We start from the raw sequence: 23,040 nt of genomic DNA, 5'->3' as shown, positions 1-23,040 counted from the left end.
GATCAGCGTCAGTAATGAACGCCACTGATTTTCCGTTTCTGACAAAACTCAGGTTATCATCAGCTAACACTTGTTGTTCATAAGTGTGGAGATTACCCATCAGCTCTCCAACAGTTTTTTTCTCCTAGCCTAGATTCTCTTGGATCACAGTAACCTTCATGCGAAAACGTTTGGGAAGTGACCTAAGAATCTTCTTAACAACTCTATTGTAACACCCCGAAATTTTGAAACTTTTAAGACTTATAAAATAAAGGTAAATTCTCATTAAATCCCAAAACATAATATAATAGAGTACGGGGTGCTATGCCACACCTGAGCTAGAGAACTCAGGTGCACAGGCTAACTAACTAATATCCTCAATAATGTAAATACATGAGCATGGCACGCAGGCCGAAAGGGAAACTATCTACTCTACGCTCCAAATCTCTAGCGCGCTCTAGTGTCTACTTCTTTGTGCCTGAAAGCCAAATATATCTGTTCAGCGAGAGATGCTGGTAACCCACTCCAACGCGTTGAAATACAATATAGGTATATATATAGATATAGATATAGGAAAACCATTTTGAAGCAGGAAGATATATGCTTAGGAGACTCTAGCTTTAAAACCGGGAATAGACTCAGCAAATAGGGACAAGCACATTAATCAATGATAAACGGTTAAGTAGAGATAACATCATAAGGAATACGCATCTAAGGTCACAGATCACTTTTCAATTCAAACGCATCATCATTCAATCATCATTTATATCACATAATCATCGATGGCGCCACGGGACCAATCGCATGCCCCGAACATGAGGGTTAATGCCTATAGCATTAACACGGCCCCCCAGCACCCTACCTCAGTACCGCAGTACGAGGGGAGTTGATCACAACCAACCCTTGGAGAACCGCTGACGAACTCAACGTCGGACCACGATCCGACACACCGCTGACGCGCCCAGTCGGTGGACCGTGATCCCCTTTACAAGGGGGGACTTACGACCCTACACACCGTTGGTGCGCACAATCGGTGGGCCGTAGCGGATCAAGCCCGACACACCGCTGAGCTAAACTCAGTCGGTGGGCAAAGATCCTCGGAGACTACGGTCCTGCATACCGATGTCCCACCACTCAGTGGATCGCAGCCAGTCGTAGCCCTACACACCGCTTGATTACTCAGGTCGGTGGAATACAACCTTCCTCGGCTTGTTGGCCCCATACCGCCTGGCGCATCCCGGTCGGTGGGTCATATCACCGAGGCCCATGTGGACCTTCAGTCCTATACATCATCTTTATATACCTGACCGGTCTCTACCAGCCTGGTTAACAGTTGGGATGGTTCTCAACCCATTCAACTGCCCGTATAGTGGATCTTAGTCCTATATAATATTTATATACCTGACCGGTCTCTACCAGCCTGGTTAACAGCCGGTATGGTTCTCAGCCCACCCGACTGCCCGTATAGCCCGATTGATCTCAACCAAGTCGGGGTAACATGCACACATAACACACAGCAAGCACATGCAACCCACATTAACACATTGGGAAGGGGGAGAAAACGTATAACAAAACCTATGCGTGATCCTTCACATACTAAGAATATTCCTAAGGGGTTCATACTTCTTTCACCTAGGTCAACGGGATACCAATTCAACTAGCATGCAATGTATAAGACTCATACGACCTACGAACGGTACCCAAAAATCAAACTAGACATAGGCACGATAGACGGAGTCCGTTGGGACACCACGGGGGTCGGGGGAACATCAAACGGGGAAGCCGAAATCCCAAATTGGGGTCCAAACCAGCGGGTAGCCGGTGGGTGAGGGATCACCCGCCGGCGGTAGCAACTTCGGGCAGCGGGTGCCCGGCGGGCAGCTGCCCGCTGCCGGCGTTGCCCAAGAAGGCCACGGGTAGGTGGCGGGTCCCCTACCCCCCACTGACTCTTTCATCACAAAAACGCCCCGGGAACCTTTGTGGAACCCGAAACCATGCTTAGACACTTTCAAACGCAATTGACAACACACGTAGACAATTAACGGGTCAAAGATCGAGAAACATATGGCACATAACCTATCATGCTTTTCTAAACCTAATAAACACCCAATCATGCGAATTCCCACCCAATATACCAAGAAATATTCCATACGATAAAACCTAGGGTTCTAATCACTTTTAAATCAACAAGGGCACAATTCATCTTCTAATATCAAGATTCGGTAAGAATATCACATAAACATCAAGAACATCCTACAATCACCAATAACATCATATAATCATCAAGAACGTCATATAATCATTAAGAACACCATAATTATCAAGAACCTTCCATCATCAAGATCACCCATGGAATCACCCCGCCAATCATCAATAATAATATCACAAATCAGCAATACACAATAATATGGGAAAATCCTAAGAGGGGAATCATAGCTATGAAAATAGATTTTGTTGAGACATGGGTTACCTCTTAGCCTTAATTAATTTCCTTGGCTATGAAGGGTCTTTCTTTAAGATTTCTCCTTTCTTGATTTCTACTACGGGAGTTCTTGGAACTTTCTTGTGTGGTGAGGGATTATTTGTGGTGTGTGTTCTAGGTGCCTTCTATGTCCCTATTTATATAATTAAGAGTCCTAATTATGGTCTAAGTGGCATGGGTTTACTAATTCTATTCCTTATAGAACTAAGGGGTTGGCTTTAGGGATAAGGGCCCATGGACCATGGTGGGCCATATTAATTAATTAAAGAGAATCCTAACCATAATCTGAATAGTAAAGGTATACTTTCTTTATTCCTAATAGGCTTATGACTCTAGTTTAGGCAAGGGTCCATGATTCGTGGTGGGCCACGTTTAATTAATTAAAGGGATTTCTAATCAAATTAAATCCTTTTTAATTATTAGTAATGGAATTAATTAAATAATTAATTCGGGATTAAGGGCCGTAACACGGGGTGTTATATCTGTCCTCCGAGAAGGGTTCACCAAGAACGGACGCCATGTTCATCAGATCCTGGACACGGCTGTGAAACTCTGAGATATTATCATCTTCATTCATCCTCAGGGCCTCGAACTCAGAAATCACCATCTGAAGCTTTGACTGCTTGACATCATCAGTACCTTCGTATCTTGTTTGCAAGATCTCTCATGCCCTTTTTGCTTCCTTTACACCAGTAACAAGAGTAAAGACTGATTCATGCAGAGATCCTACAATGAAATTCAGCGCCTTATTGTTGAGATCTGATTTGTTCATCTCATCCTTAGTCCAATCTGCCATATGTTTCACCACTGAGGATCCATCAGCGTTCTGTATAGTTGGAGGACTCCAACCGATGATCAACGTATGCCAGACCCTCGTTCCTTGTGCTTGGAGATTGATTTCCATGCGGGCTTTCCATAATGAATAGTTCGAACCATCCAATTCCGGGGGTTTCATTTTAGCATACATCCTGATACAATCAGACAACCAGCCAGAACACACAGACAGAGAGGAGAATAGACCACAAGCAGATAACCTATCAGGCAGATTATCGAGAATTTTGCAAAATGTTTTCCCTTATGGATCAAGTCACTATGTAGACTTAAAGGCTATGATACCACATATAATTTTGCATATTCTCTTAATCTAGAAAATTCAATTTACTTTCTTGCCGACTGGATAGTGGACTGATTAACACAGACTTACGATCACACACTCAATCAGATAGATAATCAGCTATATCGTAATGCGGAAGACTAAGGCAGAAAGTAAAATCAACACATAGAGTTGGGTTAAGGTTAACATTGATGGGAGTTATTACCCTACTTTGAACAAAGTAGCTGTGGGGAGCTTGCTTGTAACAACCATGGTGCTTGGTTAAGAGGTTTCAGCTACTATATAGGCAGTTGCTCTACTGAAATGACGGAGGCTTGGGCACTGTGGAAGGGCATTCAGCTTGCAAAGACATTGGCCAGAAGCCATGTGTGTTTCGAAAGTGACTCGAAGGTACTAGTAGATGCAATTTGCCAAGGCACAAGCAGAGGCAGCTTCATGGACAACATGCTAAACATTTGCAGGTATGAGCTAAGCTGTTTTGAGGTATGGCACTTAGCCTTCGTTCCCAGAGATGTTAATCGAGCGGCGGATTCGTTAGCTAAAAGGCAGTCTGACCAAGACCAAATGCCCTGGCTAGTTTCACCTCCGGATGAACTTCTGCAGATTTTAGAATTTGATAGATTGGGGTTCCTGTTTGGCACTATGAGGCCTTGTAGCTTTAGTTTTCGTTTTTTGGGTAATCCCCTTCCTTTTAATCTAAAGAAAAAAAAAAGGAAAATAAATTTGCATTTTCAACATACCAAACTAATATTTATACCCACTTGTGTCAAAAGTTTAATTTTATAATCTTATTTTTAATCGTTTTTTTTTTTAATGTTACGAAAGAAAGAAGGAGATAAAGAAGCACTCATTTTGTTCCAAGTCTTAACAAAATACAGTAATTGGTTTAAAAAAAAAAAAGAAAAAAAAAACAAAAAAAAAACAAAACAAAATACATGAATTGAATAGATCTTTTCCTCTAAACCTTTTAAAAATAAGGAGCCAACCAAAATTTACTCACAACCGTTAGCTTCATGGCTCTCTAACACTATAAAATGGGCACAAATCCCTCATTAACAAATCGTGGAGCTTATCAAGATAGAGAAGTACAGTAATTAAGAATCACATAAAATAAAATTAGCTCCATACAAAAATGGCAAGGGCTGTTGCACTAATCTCTGCATTTTGCATTTTGGCCCTTGCCGGCATTGCCCACTGCGCTCCTGAGAAATTCAATGTTGTGGGCAAAGTCTACTGCGACACTTGCCGTGTTCAATTCGAGACCAGAATTAGCCAGAGCATAAAAGGTAACACAAATTCATTATGATTTCTTTCATAAACTAGGTTTCTCAACTTATTCTAAGCTGCTAACTCCTTACCCATGAGTCACGGGAGGACTCGTGATTCCCACCACTTACTGTATAACCTTTGGTTGGGTTCCCACCCTTTTCTGTACACTCTGCATACAAAGGGTCTTAATAATCACCTCTGATTGAGTGATCAGTCAAAGTCTCTTAATGATTTCTAGGTTTTTAGTGGGATGCATGCCCAAGAGCCGACCTCATGTTCTGGCCTATTGTCTGTACACTTTGTGCACAAGGGGTCTTTATCACCGATCAGTCGGTCTCCTAATAACCCACCCTGTGCACAAGAGGTCTTTATCACTGATCAATCGGTCTCCTACTAATCTTAGGTTTCCAGTGAGATTTGAACTTTCACATCATTGCTGGAATAAGGTTTTGGGGTAATCGGTTGCGGGGCAACAAATTCATTATTAGTGATGAGGAGCTGTAGTCACTCTTTCAATGTGTGCACAGATAAAGGTAAGAGTGGGTGTGCACCCAGAAAATTAAACTCTGTTGCACAAACTAACGAGTAGAGTTTGGAGTACAGATGCGGCGGTGCGATTGGAGTGCAGAAACTTGGATAACAAGACATTGACATACAGCATGGAGGGGGCGACGGGGGCGGACGGGAATTACAACTTGACGGTGGACGGAGATCACGAGAGGGACATGTGCGTGGTGACAGTGGTGAAGAGCCCAAGAGAGGATTGCAAGGAGACAGTGAAGGGGTTGGAGAAAGCCATAGTTGTTTGCACTGCCAACGTCGGAATGAAGAGCGACATCCGCCATGCTAACCCACTCTTCTTCATGAAAGACTTGGCCGATGAGCGATGTTCCAAAGTGTTGGAGGAGATCGATTTTCTCCCCGGTCAAACCATGTGATCTTCACTTCCCCCATCATCCATCAATTAACAACCTTAATTTGCCCTTTTTAATGTTACGTTGTCAACATCATTGACGTTCTTCTCTATACATGTATGTGCACTCCATTTGATTCAATAAATTATTATATTCCGTTCATGATCTATAACTACACTGAACCTTAATTGCATTGGTAAATCTTTTCTTATTCTGAATTCTATATAGTAATAACGTATTGAAGCACAAAGGGTTAATGTCCCAATGGAATTCACACACTTGTGACCTCCTATTAAAAAGAGTAATATATGTGTCATTAAGCTACTATTTAATACATAGCATTATCTTCAATAAAGCCATCTTTGAGCTGGACTCAGAGGCTGTGTTCAACGTCATGGGGAGGGAAGAGGTTTCTGCATGTGGAGTCTGCTTCAACCCTCATCCAGGACTGCATGCTGCTCCTTCGATCTTGCGTGAAGGAGATCAGGTTCTCCCACACTTTGCGTGAAGGCAACTAGCTAGTGCACCGATTGGTAGGCTAACTTGGGACAAGTGGCTGATTGGAGTATGACTGTTCTTCTCTGATAGACTAACTTGGGACAAGTGGTTGATTGGGGTACGACCTGTTCTTCTCTGGTCTGGTGGGGATTCTTCTTCGATAGACTAACTTGGGACAAATGGTTGATTCCGCTTGGGACAAGTGGTTGATTGGAGTACGACTGTTCTTCTCCGATAGGCTAACTTGGGACAAGTGGCTGATTGGGGTACGGCTGTTCTTTTCTGATAGGCTAACTTGGGACAAGTGACTGACTGGGGTACGACTGTTCTTCTCCGATAGACTAACTTGGGACAAGTGACTGACTGGGGTACGACTGTTCTTCTTTCCTATTGTACACGGGTCTTCATTTATCTTCAATTCAAATTTCAATCTTACCTATCGCACATTTTTATATCTTAAAACTATTTTTCTAAACAAGATAAAGAGTAACCCACCCAATCTACATTACACTTGAGATGGGGTGGGTTACTTCAATAATGCAATAGAATTTCAGCTAATTAAAATCAATAGGATTTCAGGGAAAAAAAATACTAGGAATTATAGGGGTTCCATTTTTTGTTTTTTCAACTTTATCAAGCATTTTATGAAAGGAATGCGTAATCATTTGTAGGGTTTGATACTAACATTTCAGGGGTTGACCAACTCTCCGAACCAGACACTCAAACTAAAGTACTCGATTCGGTGATCTACAAACGTAACTAATGGAAGCAATCCTAACAGGACAATATACAAACATATATCAAATTCTATTGCATATGTCATGTTATGATAACAACAACGTGACGTTGTTATTTACATTATTGTATAGATTACTCATAAATAATAATAAAAATTGTCACAAATAATAAAATAAATAATCCACATTGTCATTTAAAAAAAAAAAAAAAAAAAGTCAGAATTATATTTGTTGAAGAATCCACAACAGACAATATACAAACATATATACATCAAATTCTTCTCCCAATATCAAATTCTATTGAGTCATAAATCAAATTCTATATCAACTGTTGAGTCATAAAGACATTATCAACTGTTGCTACTGACAATGGGTGCACTACCAACGTTCTTGCCTTCAATATCCTCATCTGGAAAAACATAATATTAAAAAAAAAAAAAAAAAAAAAAACAATCAACTTCTAACAAGTATAATGAGTTTTTTGTAGACTTACAAAACTAATTGACCTATATATATACCTTGACCTGCAGATTGATGTGGCCTTTTAGATCTCCCATCATGAGACAAGGAAGTTATTATAGGAGGGGGATGCTTTCTTTTCCAGAATAGAGGCTCTGATGTCTCAAAACAAAATTGATTTATATTTATACCAGCTGCTAAATCCTCTGGGTGTTCTTTTAAATACCTAATCAAATCACAACAAACAATATATAATAGCCAAATATACATATATATGAACTATGAAGAGCTCAAAAATGTTTTGTTTCATTAGAAAGAAAAATAGATATTACTTTTCAATCTCTCGTATGGAACGGAATCTTCTCTTAAATGGTGAGTAGTAAAAGCTGCACAAAGTATATAGAAAAAAAAAAAAAAAAAAAGGGTGAGAGTTGATATTAATAAGCTTATCAATATTTATGAACAATAATCAGGTGTGAACTGACCTTAACGTGCGAACCGGCCTGCAAACTACTGAAAGGTTGCACCGTAACTACTACATGATTGCACCGCAACGGATACAATTGCACCTCCAAGCATGTTTGGGAGCCATTGCGATGCAATCATGTAGTAAATTCGGTGAAATCCTTCTGTAGTTCGCAGGTTCGCACATATATATATATATATATATATATATATATATATATATATATATATATATATATATATATATATATATATATATAAAGGTAAAAAGTTGTGATTTTGTTTGTTATGGAGAATTAGGAATGGTTTTCTCACTAGACATGCTAAAAGCTTGTGATTTTCGTGCGAAAAGTTTTGTATAAGTTGAATTTTTTCATGCAAGACCAACTAATTTTGAAGAAAAATATAATAAGCGAATTAATAAATAACATATATAGAAAAGAAAAATGAGACATACACTTCTGCAAACCGGGTACCTCCGACAGCTCTGAATCTCAATTCACGCCTCCATCCCAAAGGTGGAAGAGGAATGTTAGGCTTATCAATAGCCCAAAGCCTACTTCCATCTGGAACCACATCAGATGGATCTTCACATGATATATTATTATTCCTTTGCCACTGATTTGCCATCTCACAAAAGAATGGATTGGCAGAGATGTTTGCCCTTATATTTTCATATACTTCTTTTGTTGGAACCAGCCTCCATTTGTAACATTTTGTGCACTGAAAACTATAACCCAGTATAGATGGGTATACCTTTGGTGTTTTGGGAGATGATGAAGCCACAGAATGAATATTAGTTGGAGCATTGCAAGAAACACTAGTATGCATTTCTTGTTCATCACCTGCAGAATGCTCTTCAGGCTGCATTGTACTTGTGCTAACTTTATGCTGTGAAATTTATTAGAAAAGTATCAAAAAACAAAGTTTAAAAAGACAAATAATAGTTTATAAAGTAACACTAGAAACTGGAGATATATATACATATTCCAAGAAAGCATGCATAAGGCAGCATATGAATAGTATTATTGTACCCGCATAGGCAGCTCGATCAGTTGGTCATAGGGGTGAAGTTTGGGAATAATGACCCAGGATCGGGTCTCACCACCAACGACAGTGTAGGAGCAACCTCTCAAAGTGAGGGGGGCTCCTTGTACGCAGTAAGCAAAGGTCGTCTAGCCCCTGTGTGAAGTTGACTTATCATAATTTACATCCTCCCAGATGTTTTGTCGGGCAGGGGCATAGGGGCCCTTGGGGTTGGGGATTCAACCTTTTGGGAACAATGAATACTATTATTGTACAAGTAATACGATTAATCAATGCTTTAAAATTTTACATTTCACCTTAAGCACAATTATTTAATTTGCCTTCAATACATCTCACTATATTTAGATTTGATACAATGGATTAAATATATTTATGTCTATATATATTTAGCATTCCCCTTTTGGGAAATAATATAATATAAATTTGATTTTCTCATCAACTCAACACTATATATAAAAGTTAATCCATACAATTAAGGTACTTAATTTTACAATGAGAAGAGTATTAATTGTTTGAAACATATAGACTCTAAAAGGAAAATTGAGCAGGTAACCAATTATATATAATAGGAAGTCGAATTAAAATTTGATAAAAAATAAAAGTAATAATAATAATAAAACTAATGATTTATCAATTGATTTTTTTTTTTTTTTTTGGTGTAGCCCAGTGTTTCCACATTCTGACACAGTTACTAATCAATTGATTATTATTAGTTATATATGACAGTTTTATCAAATTTGGACAACAAACCCTAATTTTTTTCAATGGAAACTAATCTCATCTTCAAGTCCAATCAAAGAATTGAACTGACTAGCTAGCTTATATATAGAAACACTACACAAGTACACAACATGTGTATCCTTTAAGGAAAATGCTACACATGTGCTCCCACTTTGTACACCTAACTTGTACTCTCACATACAAAATATTGATGTACACACTTGTACTATGTAGTAGAACTCATCCTTTAAACATCATAAGGAAACACGAAACAAAAGAATAGCTACAGTACAATACATCACAATTGAAGGAAACGCATTTGGAAGCGAAAATTAAATCAAAACTCACCGACTTAGATTGAGAAATGAAAATTTTATGGTAGAGGATCGGAGATCAGAGTTTTGTACAGTTAACTTTGAAGCTTGAGATCAGATCAGATCAGATCCCCCGCGTGAAATCCTCTACATCAGATATGTTTAGGATGAGAAAATGACCCGAATTGAAGAGCAGGAAGCTAAGTAGGGGTGAGCATCGGTCGGTTTTCGGTCTAATCCAATCTTGTGTATAAATGAGTGCTTGCACTATTTTAGGAGTTAAAGAACTCCTATTCAACTACAATAGAAATTGAATCTACTTTCCACCAGATAACACAAATAACTAAGCATTTGGTGAAATACTAATAACACAAATAACTCATCCAGGATAAATTCGAAGGCTTTTAAAATCTTAATAACTAAGCATATTTGGTAAAATTTTAGTAACACTAAGCAATTCACTACACAGTAATGAAAGTATTGACAGTAAGCAGTAAGTAATTTAGTAATTTCTCACACTAAGCACTTGAGCAGTAAGTAATTTACTACACTAAATCACTAAGCACCAAGTAATATGTGATGAAGCAATCTACTACACAGCCTAGTAGTAAGTAATTTATTTAGCAATTAAGTAGTAAGTAGACGCAGAGTAGCTAATAGCTATGGAGGTTGAGAGAACTTAGAGAACTTACAGTATGATGGGTAGGACTCGACCGACTAGCCGCAGATCCAGTGTGGGGGGTTCGACCAGACTGAAGAGGGAACTTCTTTTAAAGGGGCCGCATGGTCAATCGCAACTCGCACTTCACAAGTCCGTAGATTCGCAGAGGGTGGAGGCGGCGACGGCGTAGAGCAGGTAGCACGGGGCGACGGGCTGCGCAACTGAAGAAGTGAAGAGGCCGAAGTCGACAAGTCGCGATTCAGGCAGTAGAGGGCTAGAGGCCGTCTGAAGTCGCGACAACTCGAAGCAACAAGAAGGCAGAACTCAGAAGACGATGAAGATTGAAGAGGGAAAAAGGAATTAGGGCTCACCGGAGTAGCGGACACCGGAGTCTGGAGTAGTGGAGTCTAGACAGAGGCTAAGTGGGAAGTGGCTAAACAGTAAAAGGAATTAAGTTATTTTGTATATTCAATGTTTGTTCAGCCGTGCATGGCAAGTGCGAAAATACTAGTAAACTCTAAGAAGAGCATCCACATTGGTTGGGGAGAATGGGGGATAATGTAAAAGTGATTAGAAAAGAGAATGTGGAATTGGAGAGAAAAAAAAAAAAAAAAAAAAACAAAACAAAACAAAACAAAACAAAACAAAAAATTAAAATAAAAAAAATAAAGTAATCAGACGCGTCAGACGCGCCTCCGGGCGCATGCACTGCACGCGCCCGGCTTTTGCCCAGGCTGTGCGCGAAACGTGCACAGCCTTACTTCTTCTTCTTTTTTTTTTTTTTTTAAAAAAAAAAAAATTCTGACAATATCCCTTCATTTGCGGGACAAATCTTTTTCAATTATCTCCCCTCCACATTAGTTATTATTTCTTATAGGAAGAATTCATTCTGAAATCTCTCCATAATATGCACAAGTGTAAATGCTCTAAAAGGAAAATTGAGCAGGTAACCAATTATATATAATAAGAAATCGAATTAAATTTTAATAAAAAATAAATAAATAAAAGTAATGATTTATCAATTGATTATTATGAGTTATATATGACAGTTTTATCAAATTTGGACAACAAACCTTAAACTTTTCAATGGAAACAAATCTGATCTTCAAGTCCAATCAAAGAATTGAACTAATTTAACTAGCTTATATATACACTACATAACATGGGTATCCTTTAAACATCGATCATAAGAAAACGCATTTGGAAGCTAAGCGAAATTAAATCAAAACTCACCGACTTAGATTGAGAAATGAAAATTTTATGGTAGAGATCGGAGATCAGAGATTTGGACAGTTAACTTTGAAGCTTTTTGAGATGAGATCAGATCAGATCCGCCGAGTGAAATCCTCTACATCAGACATGTTTAGGATGAGAAAATGGCCCGAAAGCAGCTAGATAGGGTTATAGAATTTAGAGGGAGATTGACAAAATATTTTTGCTATGTAAATTAGTGAGAGATCGAGTTAACATATATATATATATATATATATATATATATATATATATATATATATATATTGAAGAGAAGACCCTCATATTTGCTATGTTCAAATAAGTCACCTAACGACACACGAAAATGTAAGTACACCGTCCAATTGTACGTTCTCTAGTCCGTGCATCGACCGTGCACACGAGAACTCCTATGTGGTGTTCGGTTCAAGGTATCTCAAATTATCTTGGTAATCTGAGAAAGGTAATCCTAGATTACCATGTTTGGTTAAGGTAATCTGAGAGGATAAGTAATGCAAGATTACTGCCACGTAGAAAATGAGAGTATATTTGGGATAATCTTATTACCAAGTTTTGGTTAGGTAATGTGAGATTACTTTTCAATATTTTAAAATTGCCCTCAATTATTTCTCTTCAAGAAAACGTGATATGCATTCTGCAATCGAGTTACAAAGTTCAAGACCAAATTATGGTCTACAACACACAAGAACCATACGGTTTCCTCATTTTATGCTTTTATTATTATAATTATTATTATTATTGTTGTTGTTTTTATTTTTATTATTATTATTATTATTATATTATTGGATTGCATCTTTACCGTACGCATTGCATTATTATTATTATTATTATTATTATTATTATTATTGAATTTTATCTTTGCAGCAGCAGCAGTAAATTTTAAAAATTGTAACTAATTTGGTCCTCCGTTTGTTTGACCGTTAGTCAACCGTTAATTTGGGACCAAATTGGTAATTTCGCTATAGTCAAGAGACCATTTTGGTAATTAACTTTAGGGATGGGCAATTCAGTTTAGTTTTATCGAATCAAACCGTACCGAACCAATTGGTTCGGTAATATACCGAACAACCAAACGGTATTAGATTCTTGTATACTGAACGGTTCCATAAAAAACCGATCCGAATTGTTTGGTAAAAATTTGAACTGAACCGAATATCGTTTGATTTATTTTTAAAAAAAAATATATAATAATAATAATAATAAATAAATATATAAATAAAAAGTAAATCAAATTCCCTTGCTGCTTGCTATACCGTTCAGCTCATATTCTCACGGGTATCTCTTGTAAATGTTTTATTTGATTTCTTTATGGTTTGTTATCAAAAGTTCTATATTATGTGTTATGGTGTTTACATAGTCCATATCCAAAGTATAATATATAACAAAATAGAAATCTAAAGTTCAAAAGGTATTTGGTTCGGTTCGGTTCGAGTTTTTACCGAACCGTTCGATATACAAGAATCTATTACCGTTCGGTTGTTCGGTATATTACCAAATCTAACTAGTTTGGTACGGTTCGGTTCAAGAAAACTAAATCGAATTCTCACCCTTAAAGTTAATTACCAAAATGGTCCCTTGACTATAGCAAATTATCAATTTGGTCCCAAGTTAACGGTTGACTAATGGTCAAACAAACAGAGGACCAAATTGGTTAAGATTTTTAAAGTTGAGGGACTTAATTGGTCAAAAAAATAGTCAAGGACCAAATTGGTAATTTTGCTATAGTCAAGGGACCATTTTGGTAATTAACTCTAGTCAAAATGATCCTCTGACAATTAGCTAATACTCGATTTTGTCCTGAAGAATTAAACGTACTCAATTTAGTCCTCTTACTTTTAAAATCATACCCAATATAGTCCCCCGTTACAATTGCTGCCTAACTACCATTACTTTGAGGGCATAAGCGTCATTTTAGTGAACCAAACTCGTTTCTTCCTTAGTGGAGATTTCTTCATCATCTTCATCAAAACCAGCACCTGTTTCTTCCTTGGTAGAGATTTCTTCATCATCTTCATCAAAACCAGCAGCCCTCAGCCTCTTCTCCCTCGCCAAAAACAAACAAGAACAACCCCCATATTCTTCAACCTTCTCGCCCTCCTTCCTCTTCGTCTCTCCCTTCGTTTCGCTCGATGTAGCCAACGGCAGCAGCAGATTGACGAGCAAGCGACAGGGGTGTTCCAGCGACCTTCTAGCGTAGCAGACCTCCCCTCCGACAAGCTCCGGCGTAGCAGGTGGTGGTTCGGCGGCTGAGCAGCAAGATGCGACCCCCTCCTATGTTTCCAGCAACTGGTTGGGTTGGGCTATCGCTTTGCACGGTGGCGCCGGTGACATTCCCTGGGATTTCCCTCAAGAACGCCGCCAGCCTAGAGAGGCCGCCCTCCACCACTGCTTAGAGATCTGTGTCGCCGCCATCGAGGCCAACAAATCCCCCTTGAATGTCGTTGAACTCGTGGTATGCACTATGCAAATACATACATACTAACTTATACCTTCTCCTTCCTATTCCCACTTTTCTTTTCAATGTTTTCTTAGCCTATTAACATTTTGCACCCCAGCAGACACCATAACCACAGATCAACCCATCACAGATGGCAGAATTATAGTTTCAGTTGGTGGCAACTTTGAGCTTGGATTTTTTAGCCCCGGAAGTTCCAAGAAACGATACATAGGCATTTGGTACAGCAAGATACCAACTAAGGATGTGGTCTGGGTTTCTAACAGAGAAACTCCGCTAAACAACACTTCTCTGACAAGCTAATGCTCAAACACAATGGGGTCCTAGTACTCCTAGATAGTAGCCATCAAAAAATCTGGTTTGCATATTCTCCTTCTCCTATGCAGACATTCTCATAAATCTCCACGTTTTGCTTCATCCTTGCTCCCTCTTCTGCAAATGGCGTGTCTAGGGTTGAAGGTGGGGGTAATGTTCTGCACACAGCTTCATTTATGGAGGAATATAGTTTAGCAAATAAAATGACACTTCTGCCCTTGAAAATAAGGGTAGACATTAGGTACCGTTTTAAAAGTAGAGGACTAAATTGAGTACGTTTAATTCTTTGTGACAAAATCGAGTATTAGTTAATATAGTCGGAGGATCATTTTAGGTATTAACTAAATCCAAACAATTGAGGTGACTTTAAGAATTCAAGGAGTTCAAGGCTCAAAATGCAAGAATTAAGAATTCAAGGAGTTAAGGCTCAAAATGCAAGAATCTACAAAGTAAAACCCCACTATGACATGAAAGGTTTTGAAATGGTTCCACACTTCCACCTGTACCTAAGAGCATTCACGATATCATCGAATTTTAATAAAATAAAATAACCAACAAGTAACGCACCCTCTAGGCGTCTGCTGTCACCCGCACGCAACAACTGTCAAAGCCCTTTGTTTTCCTTTCTCAAATTACGGACCCCACAAAATTTCTCTCTTGCAGGAAAAAGAATTCGCAAAAAATCATGGTCTACATCAGTTGAAAAACCAAGCTTTGTTTTTAACATCTGAAAAACCTACCAAAAAACCACAGGTGTGGTTGTTCTAATACTTGAATTGGCCATGTCAAAACTAAAGTTTGACATTGCCAATCAAACGGCAAGAACTAGACAACTTTGCATTGAATACTAAAGTGTGTGTGTGTGTGTAGCACATGGCTGCATACAAAATGATTTATCAATGACGCTATACAGAACAGGAAATTAACAGTATGCCAGAGGAAAAAGGGATTATAGAACTCAACTTTAGGCAAAATAACTGCATCTTAAGTACAAACTTCAGGTACAAAAACACAAATAAATATCCAACATTGAAACAGCAAATAATGAAAATCTGAAAATCTCTTCAACATTCAGACTCTAAACAACACTGCGGGCTATGACAGTATTTTGATCATGTTTTTCTTTGCCTATCTTTGCCCACTAATACCGTCCAATACCCCACACTCTGATCACGCCATCGGTATATCCACTGAAAAGAGTGCTTCCATCAGCACTCCAGCTCAAACTGGTGCAGAATATGACCTGCTAGGTCAAATCATCAAAGATCAGATAAGTTTAGAGCGTCATGCTACAAAATGAGTGAAACCAGGAAAAATATAATTACAATCATTAATACTCAATAGATTATGCATACATCTTGTAAAACATCATCTACACCCTTTGTGTAGACTAGCATAAGAATACAAGACTACTTGTAACAAACAAAAGGGGTAACGCCCAAAAATGAGAATAAATAAATGATACAAACGATATTCCCACATAAAAATCATCGAAAAAATCTCATGGGACGACAAAAAGATAAGATGGCAGTTTTCAAAACAAAGCATACATGCACACACTCAGTAAACATAGCACCAAAAAATCAAATGGAACTACAAAGAGACATGATAGCAGTTGTCAAAACAAAGCAACTATGATATGCATATCCACATTAAACATATCATCCAGATACAATAAGAAAGGTTTATCTATCAAACAGTATTGTAAAAATCAGCCCAAGGCTATCTTTATCCTTCAATACTCTCACTTTCAAAAGCGGGTCCTACTTCCACATCATTATTTCTTCACTATTTTCTCTACATCCTTGCAATATTCTCCTACTTTCAAATAACATCACATTATTATAATATAATAACCAAATAATATAATACTAAATAAATAAAAACAAAACTAATAAAAAGTACAAAAGACTGCCAAATGGCAGCCTTTTGTACTATTTGAAAGGCTTCAAATTGTGAAAGCTTTCATTCCATGTAGGATCAAAAACAAAATTTTAAATAAAAATCAAAATGCCACCTAGACTTGCAATGAGAAAACTTGCAGGGATAAATTTAGCCTAACTGGCCAGCTAGCCATCAGGCACCCTAGGCTAAGAGCATCATTATCCGTTGGGGAGAATACGGGGAGAATGTAAGAGTGATTAGGAAAGAGAAGGTGGGATGGGAGAGAAAAAAAAAAAAAAAAAAAAAAAACAAACAAACAAAACTGAATTAAAAATTTAAAAAAAAAAACAGTAAAAAGGAAAGTCAGACGCTCCACCGGGCGCGTCGGCTTTGGCGAAGCCGTGCGCGAAACGTTTCTTTTTCTTTTTTTCCTTTTTCTTTATATTCTGACATTATTTCTTATTTTGCAGAACTCTTTTTGAAATAACTTATTTCCACATCAGCTTTGGAATAATCTTCTATAGTGGATGCTCTAATAAGTAGATTTCAGCCCTAGGCAGCTAATAGTCCGCCGGTGGCTCAAAACGATGTCGTTTTGAGCTAAACAAACCAATTTCCTAATTCCCCAAAAAAGTAAATCCCTAAAACCAAAAGAAAAAAAAAACTGCCAAAGCTTCAAGATCCACAGAGCTTAACATCTAGCTCTCCACAGGTCAAAGCCTTCGTCGACATCACCAATCGTCCCGTCATATGTAGTTGACTAACAGCCCACCGCCTTTGTTTTTATAATTACAAGGCTGCCTAGGCTAATTTCTAGGACTTCAAAGCAAGCAGGAAAAAAAAAAAAAAAAAAAAAAAAAAAAAAAAAAACACATAACATAAAGTCAAGAGTCCATACTATATAATGATATATTGATTGATGATAGAGTATCAGTGTTCAGACACTTGGGATTTAGTGCAGCTTTTCAATGAAAACTCAAACAAAAGTCAGGATGACAACAAATCCAAGAGAAAATGGCATGAAACTTACATCACTCCAATTACAGTAACTTATCATCATTCTACTTGCACAATTCTAAAGCCATTGATATATGTATGATAATGATTAGCAGCGGCACATGCATCAGCATTCAGAAACAATGGTAACATGAAACAAGCAAGATATGTAATCTAAGAGAAAAACTGGTAAAAAAGAAAACAGAATGATAAATTGACCTTGTTCTTGGAAGAAGTATTTCCTTCAGCAGAAGCAGCCATCTCACTCTCCTGTTTAAGATCAACTTTGAGATCCACCACAATGGTCTTGCTCTCCAAATCCCAAATCTTAATGCTAGACTCCGTAGCAGCGCAGAGCCAGTACCTATTGGGGCTGAAGCAGAGGGAATGAATAATTGATCCAGCTTCGAGGGAGTAAAGCCTCTTGCCCTCAGCCAAATCCCAGAGCAGGATCACTCCATCCTTGCCTCCGCTAGCGCAAAGAGAGCCATCGGGCGACACAGAAACAGTGTTCACATAGCCAGTGTGCCCAGCTAGAGTAGACCGAAGCTTGCAGTTTGACAAATTCCAGATTTTTACCGTCCGATCCCACGAGGCAGAGACGATGGTCGGCTGCAGATTATTGGGGCTGAAACGCACGCACGATACCCATTCGGAGTGCCCGTCCTGCTCCTGGATCGTGTACTTGCATTCACCCAGGGTGTTCCATAGCTTGATGGAGCGGTCCCGGGAAGCGGAGACGATCTGGCGGTTGTCAATCGAGAACGCCACGGACAGGACGTCCTTAGTGTGGCCGACGAAGCGGCGGGCGGTGGTGCCGTGCTGAAGATCCCAGAGGCGGAGTTCGGCGTCCCAGGAGCCGGATAGGGCGAACTGTCCGTCGGAGGAGAGAACCACGTCCTGGACGAAGTGACCGTGTCCGGTAAGGCGGCGGCGTGGGACGCCAAATTGCGGGCCGTCCTTAGTGAGAGACCAGACTATGAGAGATTTGTCGCGGGAGGCGGAGACGATAAATTCGGCGTTGTCGATTGGGGCGGCGATGGCCGTCACCCAGTCGGTGTGGGCCTTCATTGTGCCGCGGAGAACTAGAGATTCCTGAGCCATTTTCTGTCCCTCTTAGGGTTTTGCGGCGGCGGCAGCGGTGGCGGAGGAAGGTTTAAGGGAAGACAAGGCCGAGGAATGACTATAAACGAGAAAAAACCCTAAACTATAATTTATGAAGCGTGCGAATTTATTTGCTAAAGTGGGCCGTGGTAGGCCGTGCTATACTGCTATCAGTGCTGGGCAAATTACCGTGTAGACCGTGTTCCACGTAGCTGTGTGTATCATGAATGTAATATACATTTTTAATATATTAAAAATATATTATTTATGTACTGAATGTACATTATTTGATTTTTTTTTTTGGTAAATGCATTATTTGATAATATATAAATAATTATATGTTTTTAAATAATGTACTTTATGTGTACAAATATTGTACATTTAGTATATTAAAAATGTACTTTTTATTTATAGTTCACACAAATGTGAATGCTACTGGCTCTATTACATTGTAGTATCTGTTCATATACTTTCTCAAGCTACTGAAACACAAAGAACCAGAGACTCGAACTCATAATCTTCCAAATAGAAGTCCAACCCGGGTACCATTAGACCACATAGTCTGGTATTATGTATTTTGACTTAGATATACAATTTATATTCTAGAAGTTCACAATTCTAATACTAAAAATAAATAATGTATACGTCGTTTAGGACTAGGGTCCACCTTGCAAGGTGGGCCCTAGTCCATGGTATAACAACTCATTTGGAAACCTAGAAAATAAGTCATTTTTTCATAACACACTTTCTTTTCGGGTGTTTGGTTGCATTCTAAAAAATTGTTTTGATGTGTTTGATTCATTTTCTGGAAAATGAACAGAATTGTAACCCAAAGTTAAAATTATGTCCAAGTTACAAACATTCTACCTGTTATTATCATCACTCACCATTAAACATAAACATTTTGTTTATCCAAATGATTCAAGGGGCATCTCTTTAAAAAAACAACATTAGTATCATTTTTATTTAAAAAAAAATGAACACTAATTTCATTAAAAAAAAAATTAAAGACCATTGGTTTCAGAAGTCAAAAACCATAGCACTAGTTTCCAGCTTCGAAAACCAATATTTTGTTTCCAATGGAAACCAAAGAGTGTGATTTCAGGTCAAAAACCAGTCAGTTAGAAACTAGTTGTGAAAAGAATATGGTAGCAAAAAAATACCTTAGAGACAAATAAGAAAGTTAATGGAGAAGGCCTCTAGTTCGTAGGAAGAAGATGGAAAAGGATGGAGGATGGAGGATGGAGCTTGGAGCGCTGCACAAGTCTGGAACTTCCGCCAAATTTTGGTAGAAGTCATTTTCCCCAAAACATCCTCTATCTTTTTTTAGGAACCCCAAAACATTCTTATTTTCCTTTTGACTAGAAAATGATTTCCATTTACTTCAATTTTTCAAACTCTTCCAAACATTGGAAACTCAAAAAATGATTCTAGAAATCATTTTTCGGATTTCCAAACACACCCTAGTTTTATACGCACGACTGATTTAATGTATAATGTTTGTCTTTAAATAAGTAATTCAAATTATATTAATACAATATTATATAAGAGACATTTATTATAGTTGGCATTAAAATTAATGTTTAATTTGTACTTTTCTAAAAACAATTATCTAATTATTTATTTTAGTTGATATGATATTAGTTAGTAGATACTACTTTTAGTTGGAATTACTTTAAGTTTTGTTAATTCGCTTTTAGATAGGTTTGTCATTGTCTTTATCTTCATTGCTTGTCCACTTCTTTTTTGTTTGTAGTGTGTGCAATTGGGTTACTAGTTCTAGTTTGCAAAAAAAAAAAAAAAAAAAAAAAAAAAAAACAAAACAAAACAAAACAAAACAAAAACAAAAAACAAAAAAAAACAAAAAAAAAAACAAAAAAACAAAAAACAAACAACAAAAAAAAAAAAAAGTTTGGTCTAATTAGTTTTGTTACATTAAAGAAATAGATGCATGGAATACTTAAATTGATTCCCTTATAATAATATTTTTAGAATTGGCCCCGTCATTTTTTAGTCATTGATCATCCTTTGTAGATGGATCAAATTAGTGCACACATATCACGAGAAACCTAGTTCACATTAGTAGATTTTTAGTTCATGTTATACGTCTAACTTTATTGGCTCTGATTAGATTAGTAGAAATAAATAATACTACTTGGTCTCCAAAACCTACTTTCACATTTTACTCTAACTACTTGGCCATCCGATCCATGGCAAGTTTTATTGTGGACCACACAACTGTATGAACCATGGTCTAAAACGGTGTCGTTTCTTTTAATATAAAGAAATGACACCCATTCGGATGTTCCGTCCAACTAATTATTTTTATGGCGTATTCAGTTTCATTTTATATACACTATAGTTTCATTACAGCAAAACTAAAATATTATTTTGAATTACCTACAGTTTCATTTGACATTATACACTCAATAGTGATACTTGTTATTAAATTTCATTTTATACACACTGCAGTTTTATTACAACGCCACTAAAGTATAATTCAAATTCAATTATTGTTTCATTGGACATATACACTCAAGTATCATTTGCATTGGACAATATACACTCAAGTATTATTTTAATACAAAACTACAGTTTCATTGATAATGTTAGGGACATTAGTACTTAGATTTTGATGATACCAAATAATAGGAGTTTAGACCCCCAATTATTTTATATTTTATACTTAGGATATTTCTGCTCAACATTCGAATCAAACCGAATGGTACATCGAGTAGTAAAAATGTATACATCCGAATGGAGACTCGAGAGGACAGTCGCAACAATGATTCAAAAAATAACCCGAGTGGTTAACTCTCGAACGGGTAAAAGACAACGAGTCAAATATCAACCCGAGTGGCTATCTTTCAAATAGCTCGAAAAGAAGAGTAACCTGAGTGGTTATCTATAGTCCGAGGCTGTAGACCGAAGACTGAAGATTCGAACAGTAGAAGATATCAAGGTGAAAGGTTGCAAAGACCGAGAGGTGAAAGGGTCTACCATTTGAGGCATTGCAAGATCGATGGTGAGGTCAATCATTCGTAACCGAAGGGTCGCAAAGGTCAAAGTTAGGAATGACCTACCTTTCGGGGAGTTAAGGGATGGGTGGAAAGGTCAACCATTTGTATCCAAGAGGACCTAAGGATCGAGGTGTTAACCTAGTTAACTACTCGATATGACTGCTCGAGACATTCTCTAAGTTGTACAGTCTGAAATCTTAAAAGGTTGAGTGAATATGTTGAATGCAATGTGAGTCATAGAACCATATCTCAAAGTCGATTTTCCATTAAATGCCCCGACCTTTTGTGCAGAACAAAAAGCAATGTTTAGCGCAAATTAGGTTTCAACGGTTGGAAATCTGACACACTCACTTACCCTCCGGATTACCTGCTAGTCTTTACCCGCTGATCACTTAGGCATTTGAAAATAGTTTTCCCTCCAACGGAACTATTTTTCACACCTCCTATAAATATCATATTCCTTAGCTGAAGAAGGGGTTGATTGTTTTGGCTGGTCAATTTAAGATTTCTAAGTGCGAAAAATATTCAAGTGTTCTAGTATTCGTTACTAGTGCGATAAAGAGAAAGAGAGACCAAAGCTTAAAAGACCCATCCAAATTTTCAAGAGACTTGAGCTGCTTCAAACTTCGAAGATTCAGATCTAAGGAGCCAAGATATCTTAGTTAGAGAAGAAGAAACTTTATTTCTTCAACATGTATTCTCTACTCGATTGTAGTAGAAAGAGGCTGAGTAAACTCAATTTTGAGTTGAAAAACCTGTGTGGTGTGGAATTCACTGCCAATTTTGTGGTCAAGGGGTGAACGTCCGGGAATTGTACTGGAGATAGTGCAAACATTCACAAATTGTGAAGAAGAGTGGAGTAGACTAGTTATAGACGAACCACTATAAAAATATCTCTCTCTCAATCTCTTTATTATTATTGCTTTATCATCTGCATATAAACAACCAAACCTAAAATTTACCAAGCAAACTTAACGTGCAAAGAGTTTCATCAAAAGGGTTAGCAAATAATTTCCGCTGCGTTTACAAACTCTGACCGAGTAGTTAAAGTTACCTCTCGGGTAGCCTTAACCATTCGCGATCGTTTTTCAAAAATCCTACAAGTCTATTCCCCCCTCCCCCCCCCCGCCCCCCTCCCTCGCCCTTGCCTCCCTTTAGATTTATACTTAACACTCACAAGGACCATCAGACAATATACACTCAATATATGAGATATGTTACTTAGTTTCATTTTAGATACACTGTAGTTTCATTACAACACAACTAAAGTATCATTCTAATTCAACTACAGTTCTATTTGACAATATACACTCAATATGTAAGACATGTTATTCAACTTCATTTTAGATACACTAT

General features: G+C 37.8%; 3 protein-coding genes across 6 annotated transcripts; 1 reads left to right on the top strand and 2 right to left on the bottom strand.

The window, feature by feature from the left end:
* The first annotated feature begins 4,640 nt into the window (after positions 1–4,640).
* LOC109172152 (anther-specific protein LAT52-like) lies at positions 4,641–5,924 on the top strand. The gene is made up of 2 exons (XM_019321302.1): positions 4,641–4,861; positions 5,448–5,924. The coding sequence occupies exons 1-2, from the start codon at positions 4,708–4,710 to the stop codon at positions 5,780–5,782; spliced, it is 489 nt and encodes a 162-aa protein (XP_019176847.1). The 5' UTR covers positions 4,641–4,707; the 3' UTR covers positions 5,783–5,924.
* Positions 5,925–7,157: 1,233 nt separating this feature from the next.
* LOC109172151 (methyl-CpG-binding domain-containing protein 2-like) lies at positions 7,158–12,084 on the bottom strand. Of its 4 annotated transcripts, none has more exons than XM_019321299.1 (7): positions 11,893–12,084; positions 10,691–11,092; positions 10,033–10,145; positions 8,375–8,808; positions 7,785–7,838; positions 7,512–7,678; positions 7,158–7,402 (listed from the first exon to the last, which is right to left on the bottom strand). In XM_019321299.1, exons 4-7 carry the CDS (start codon positions 8,785–8,787, stop codon positions 7,344–7,346), a joined length of 693 nt encoding a protein of 230 aa, XP_019176844.1. In that variant the 5' UTR covers positions 8,788–8,808; positions 10,033–10,145; positions 10,691–11,092; positions 11,893–12,084; the 3' UTR covers positions 7,158–7,343. The 4 variants fall into 4 exon arrangements, with proteins under 4 accessions (XP_019176844.1, XP_019176845.1, XP_019176843.1 ...); XM_019321300.1 differs by lacking the exon at positions 10,033–10,145 and having other exon boundaries at positions 10,691–10,944; positions 11,031–11,092; XM_019321298.1 differs by lacking the exons at positions 10,033–10,145; positions 10,691–11,092; positions 11,893–12,084 and adding an exon at positions 8,952–9,273 and having other exon boundaries at positions 7,158–7,259; positions 7,305–7,402.
* A 3,539-nt stretch (positions 12,085–15,623) lies between these two features.
* LOC109172344 (guanine nucleotide-binding protein subunit beta-like protein) lies at positions 15,624–18,774 on the bottom strand. Its single transcript, XM_019321534.1, has 2 exons — positions 17,780–18,774; positions 15,624–15,923 (listed from the first exon to the last, which is right to left on the bottom strand). Exons 1-2 carry the CDS (start codon positions 18,662–18,664, stop codon positions 15,822–15,824), a joined length of 987 nt encoding a protein of 328 aa, XP_019177079.1. The 5' UTR covers positions 18,665–18,774; the 3' UTR covers positions 15,624–15,821.
* Between the last annotated feature and the right edge of the window lie 4,266 nt (positions 18,775–23,040).

This window comes from Ipomoea nil, unplaced genomic scaffold, assembly GCF_001879475.1.
Source record: "Ipomoea nil cultivar Tokyo-kokei standard unplaced genomic scaffold, Asagao_1.1 scaffold0415, whole genome shotgun sequence".
Lineage (NCBI taxonomy): Eukaryota > Viridiplantae > Streptophyta > Magnoliopsida > Solanales > Convolvulaceae > Ipomoea > Ipomoea nil.
Note: the sequence above shows the minus strand (reverse complement) of the source record. Positions and strands in the feature narration are given on the sequence as shown.

Bases quoted from the DNA above. Each gene is read 5' to 3' on its own strand.
- LOC109172344 (XM_019321534.1), bottom strand. From the start codon at position 18,664: ATGGCTCAGGAATCTCTAGTTCTCCGCGGCACAATGAAGGCCCACACC. The intron at 15,924-17,779 runs GTCAATTTATCA...TTGACCTAGCAG, and splicing joins ATACTTCTTCCAAGAACAAG to GTCATATTCTGCACCAGTTT.
- LOC109172151 (XM_019321298.1), bottom strand. The intron at 7,679-7,784 runs GTAATATCTATT...TGATTTGATTAG, and splicing joins TCCATACGAGAGATTGAAAA to GTATTTAAAAGAACACCCAG. The intron at 7,403-7,511 runs GTATATATATAG...ATGTTTTTCCAG, and splicing joins ACATCAATCTGCAGGTCAAG to ATGAGGATATTGAAGGCAAG.
- LOC109172152 (XM_019321302.1), top strand. From the start codon at position 4,708: ATGGCAAGGGCTGTTGCACTAATCTCTGCATTTTGCATTTTGGCCCTT. The intron at 4,862-5,447 runs GTAACACAAATT...TTTGGAGTACAG, and splicing joins AATTAGCCAGAGCATAAAAG to ATGCGGCGGTGCGATTGGAG.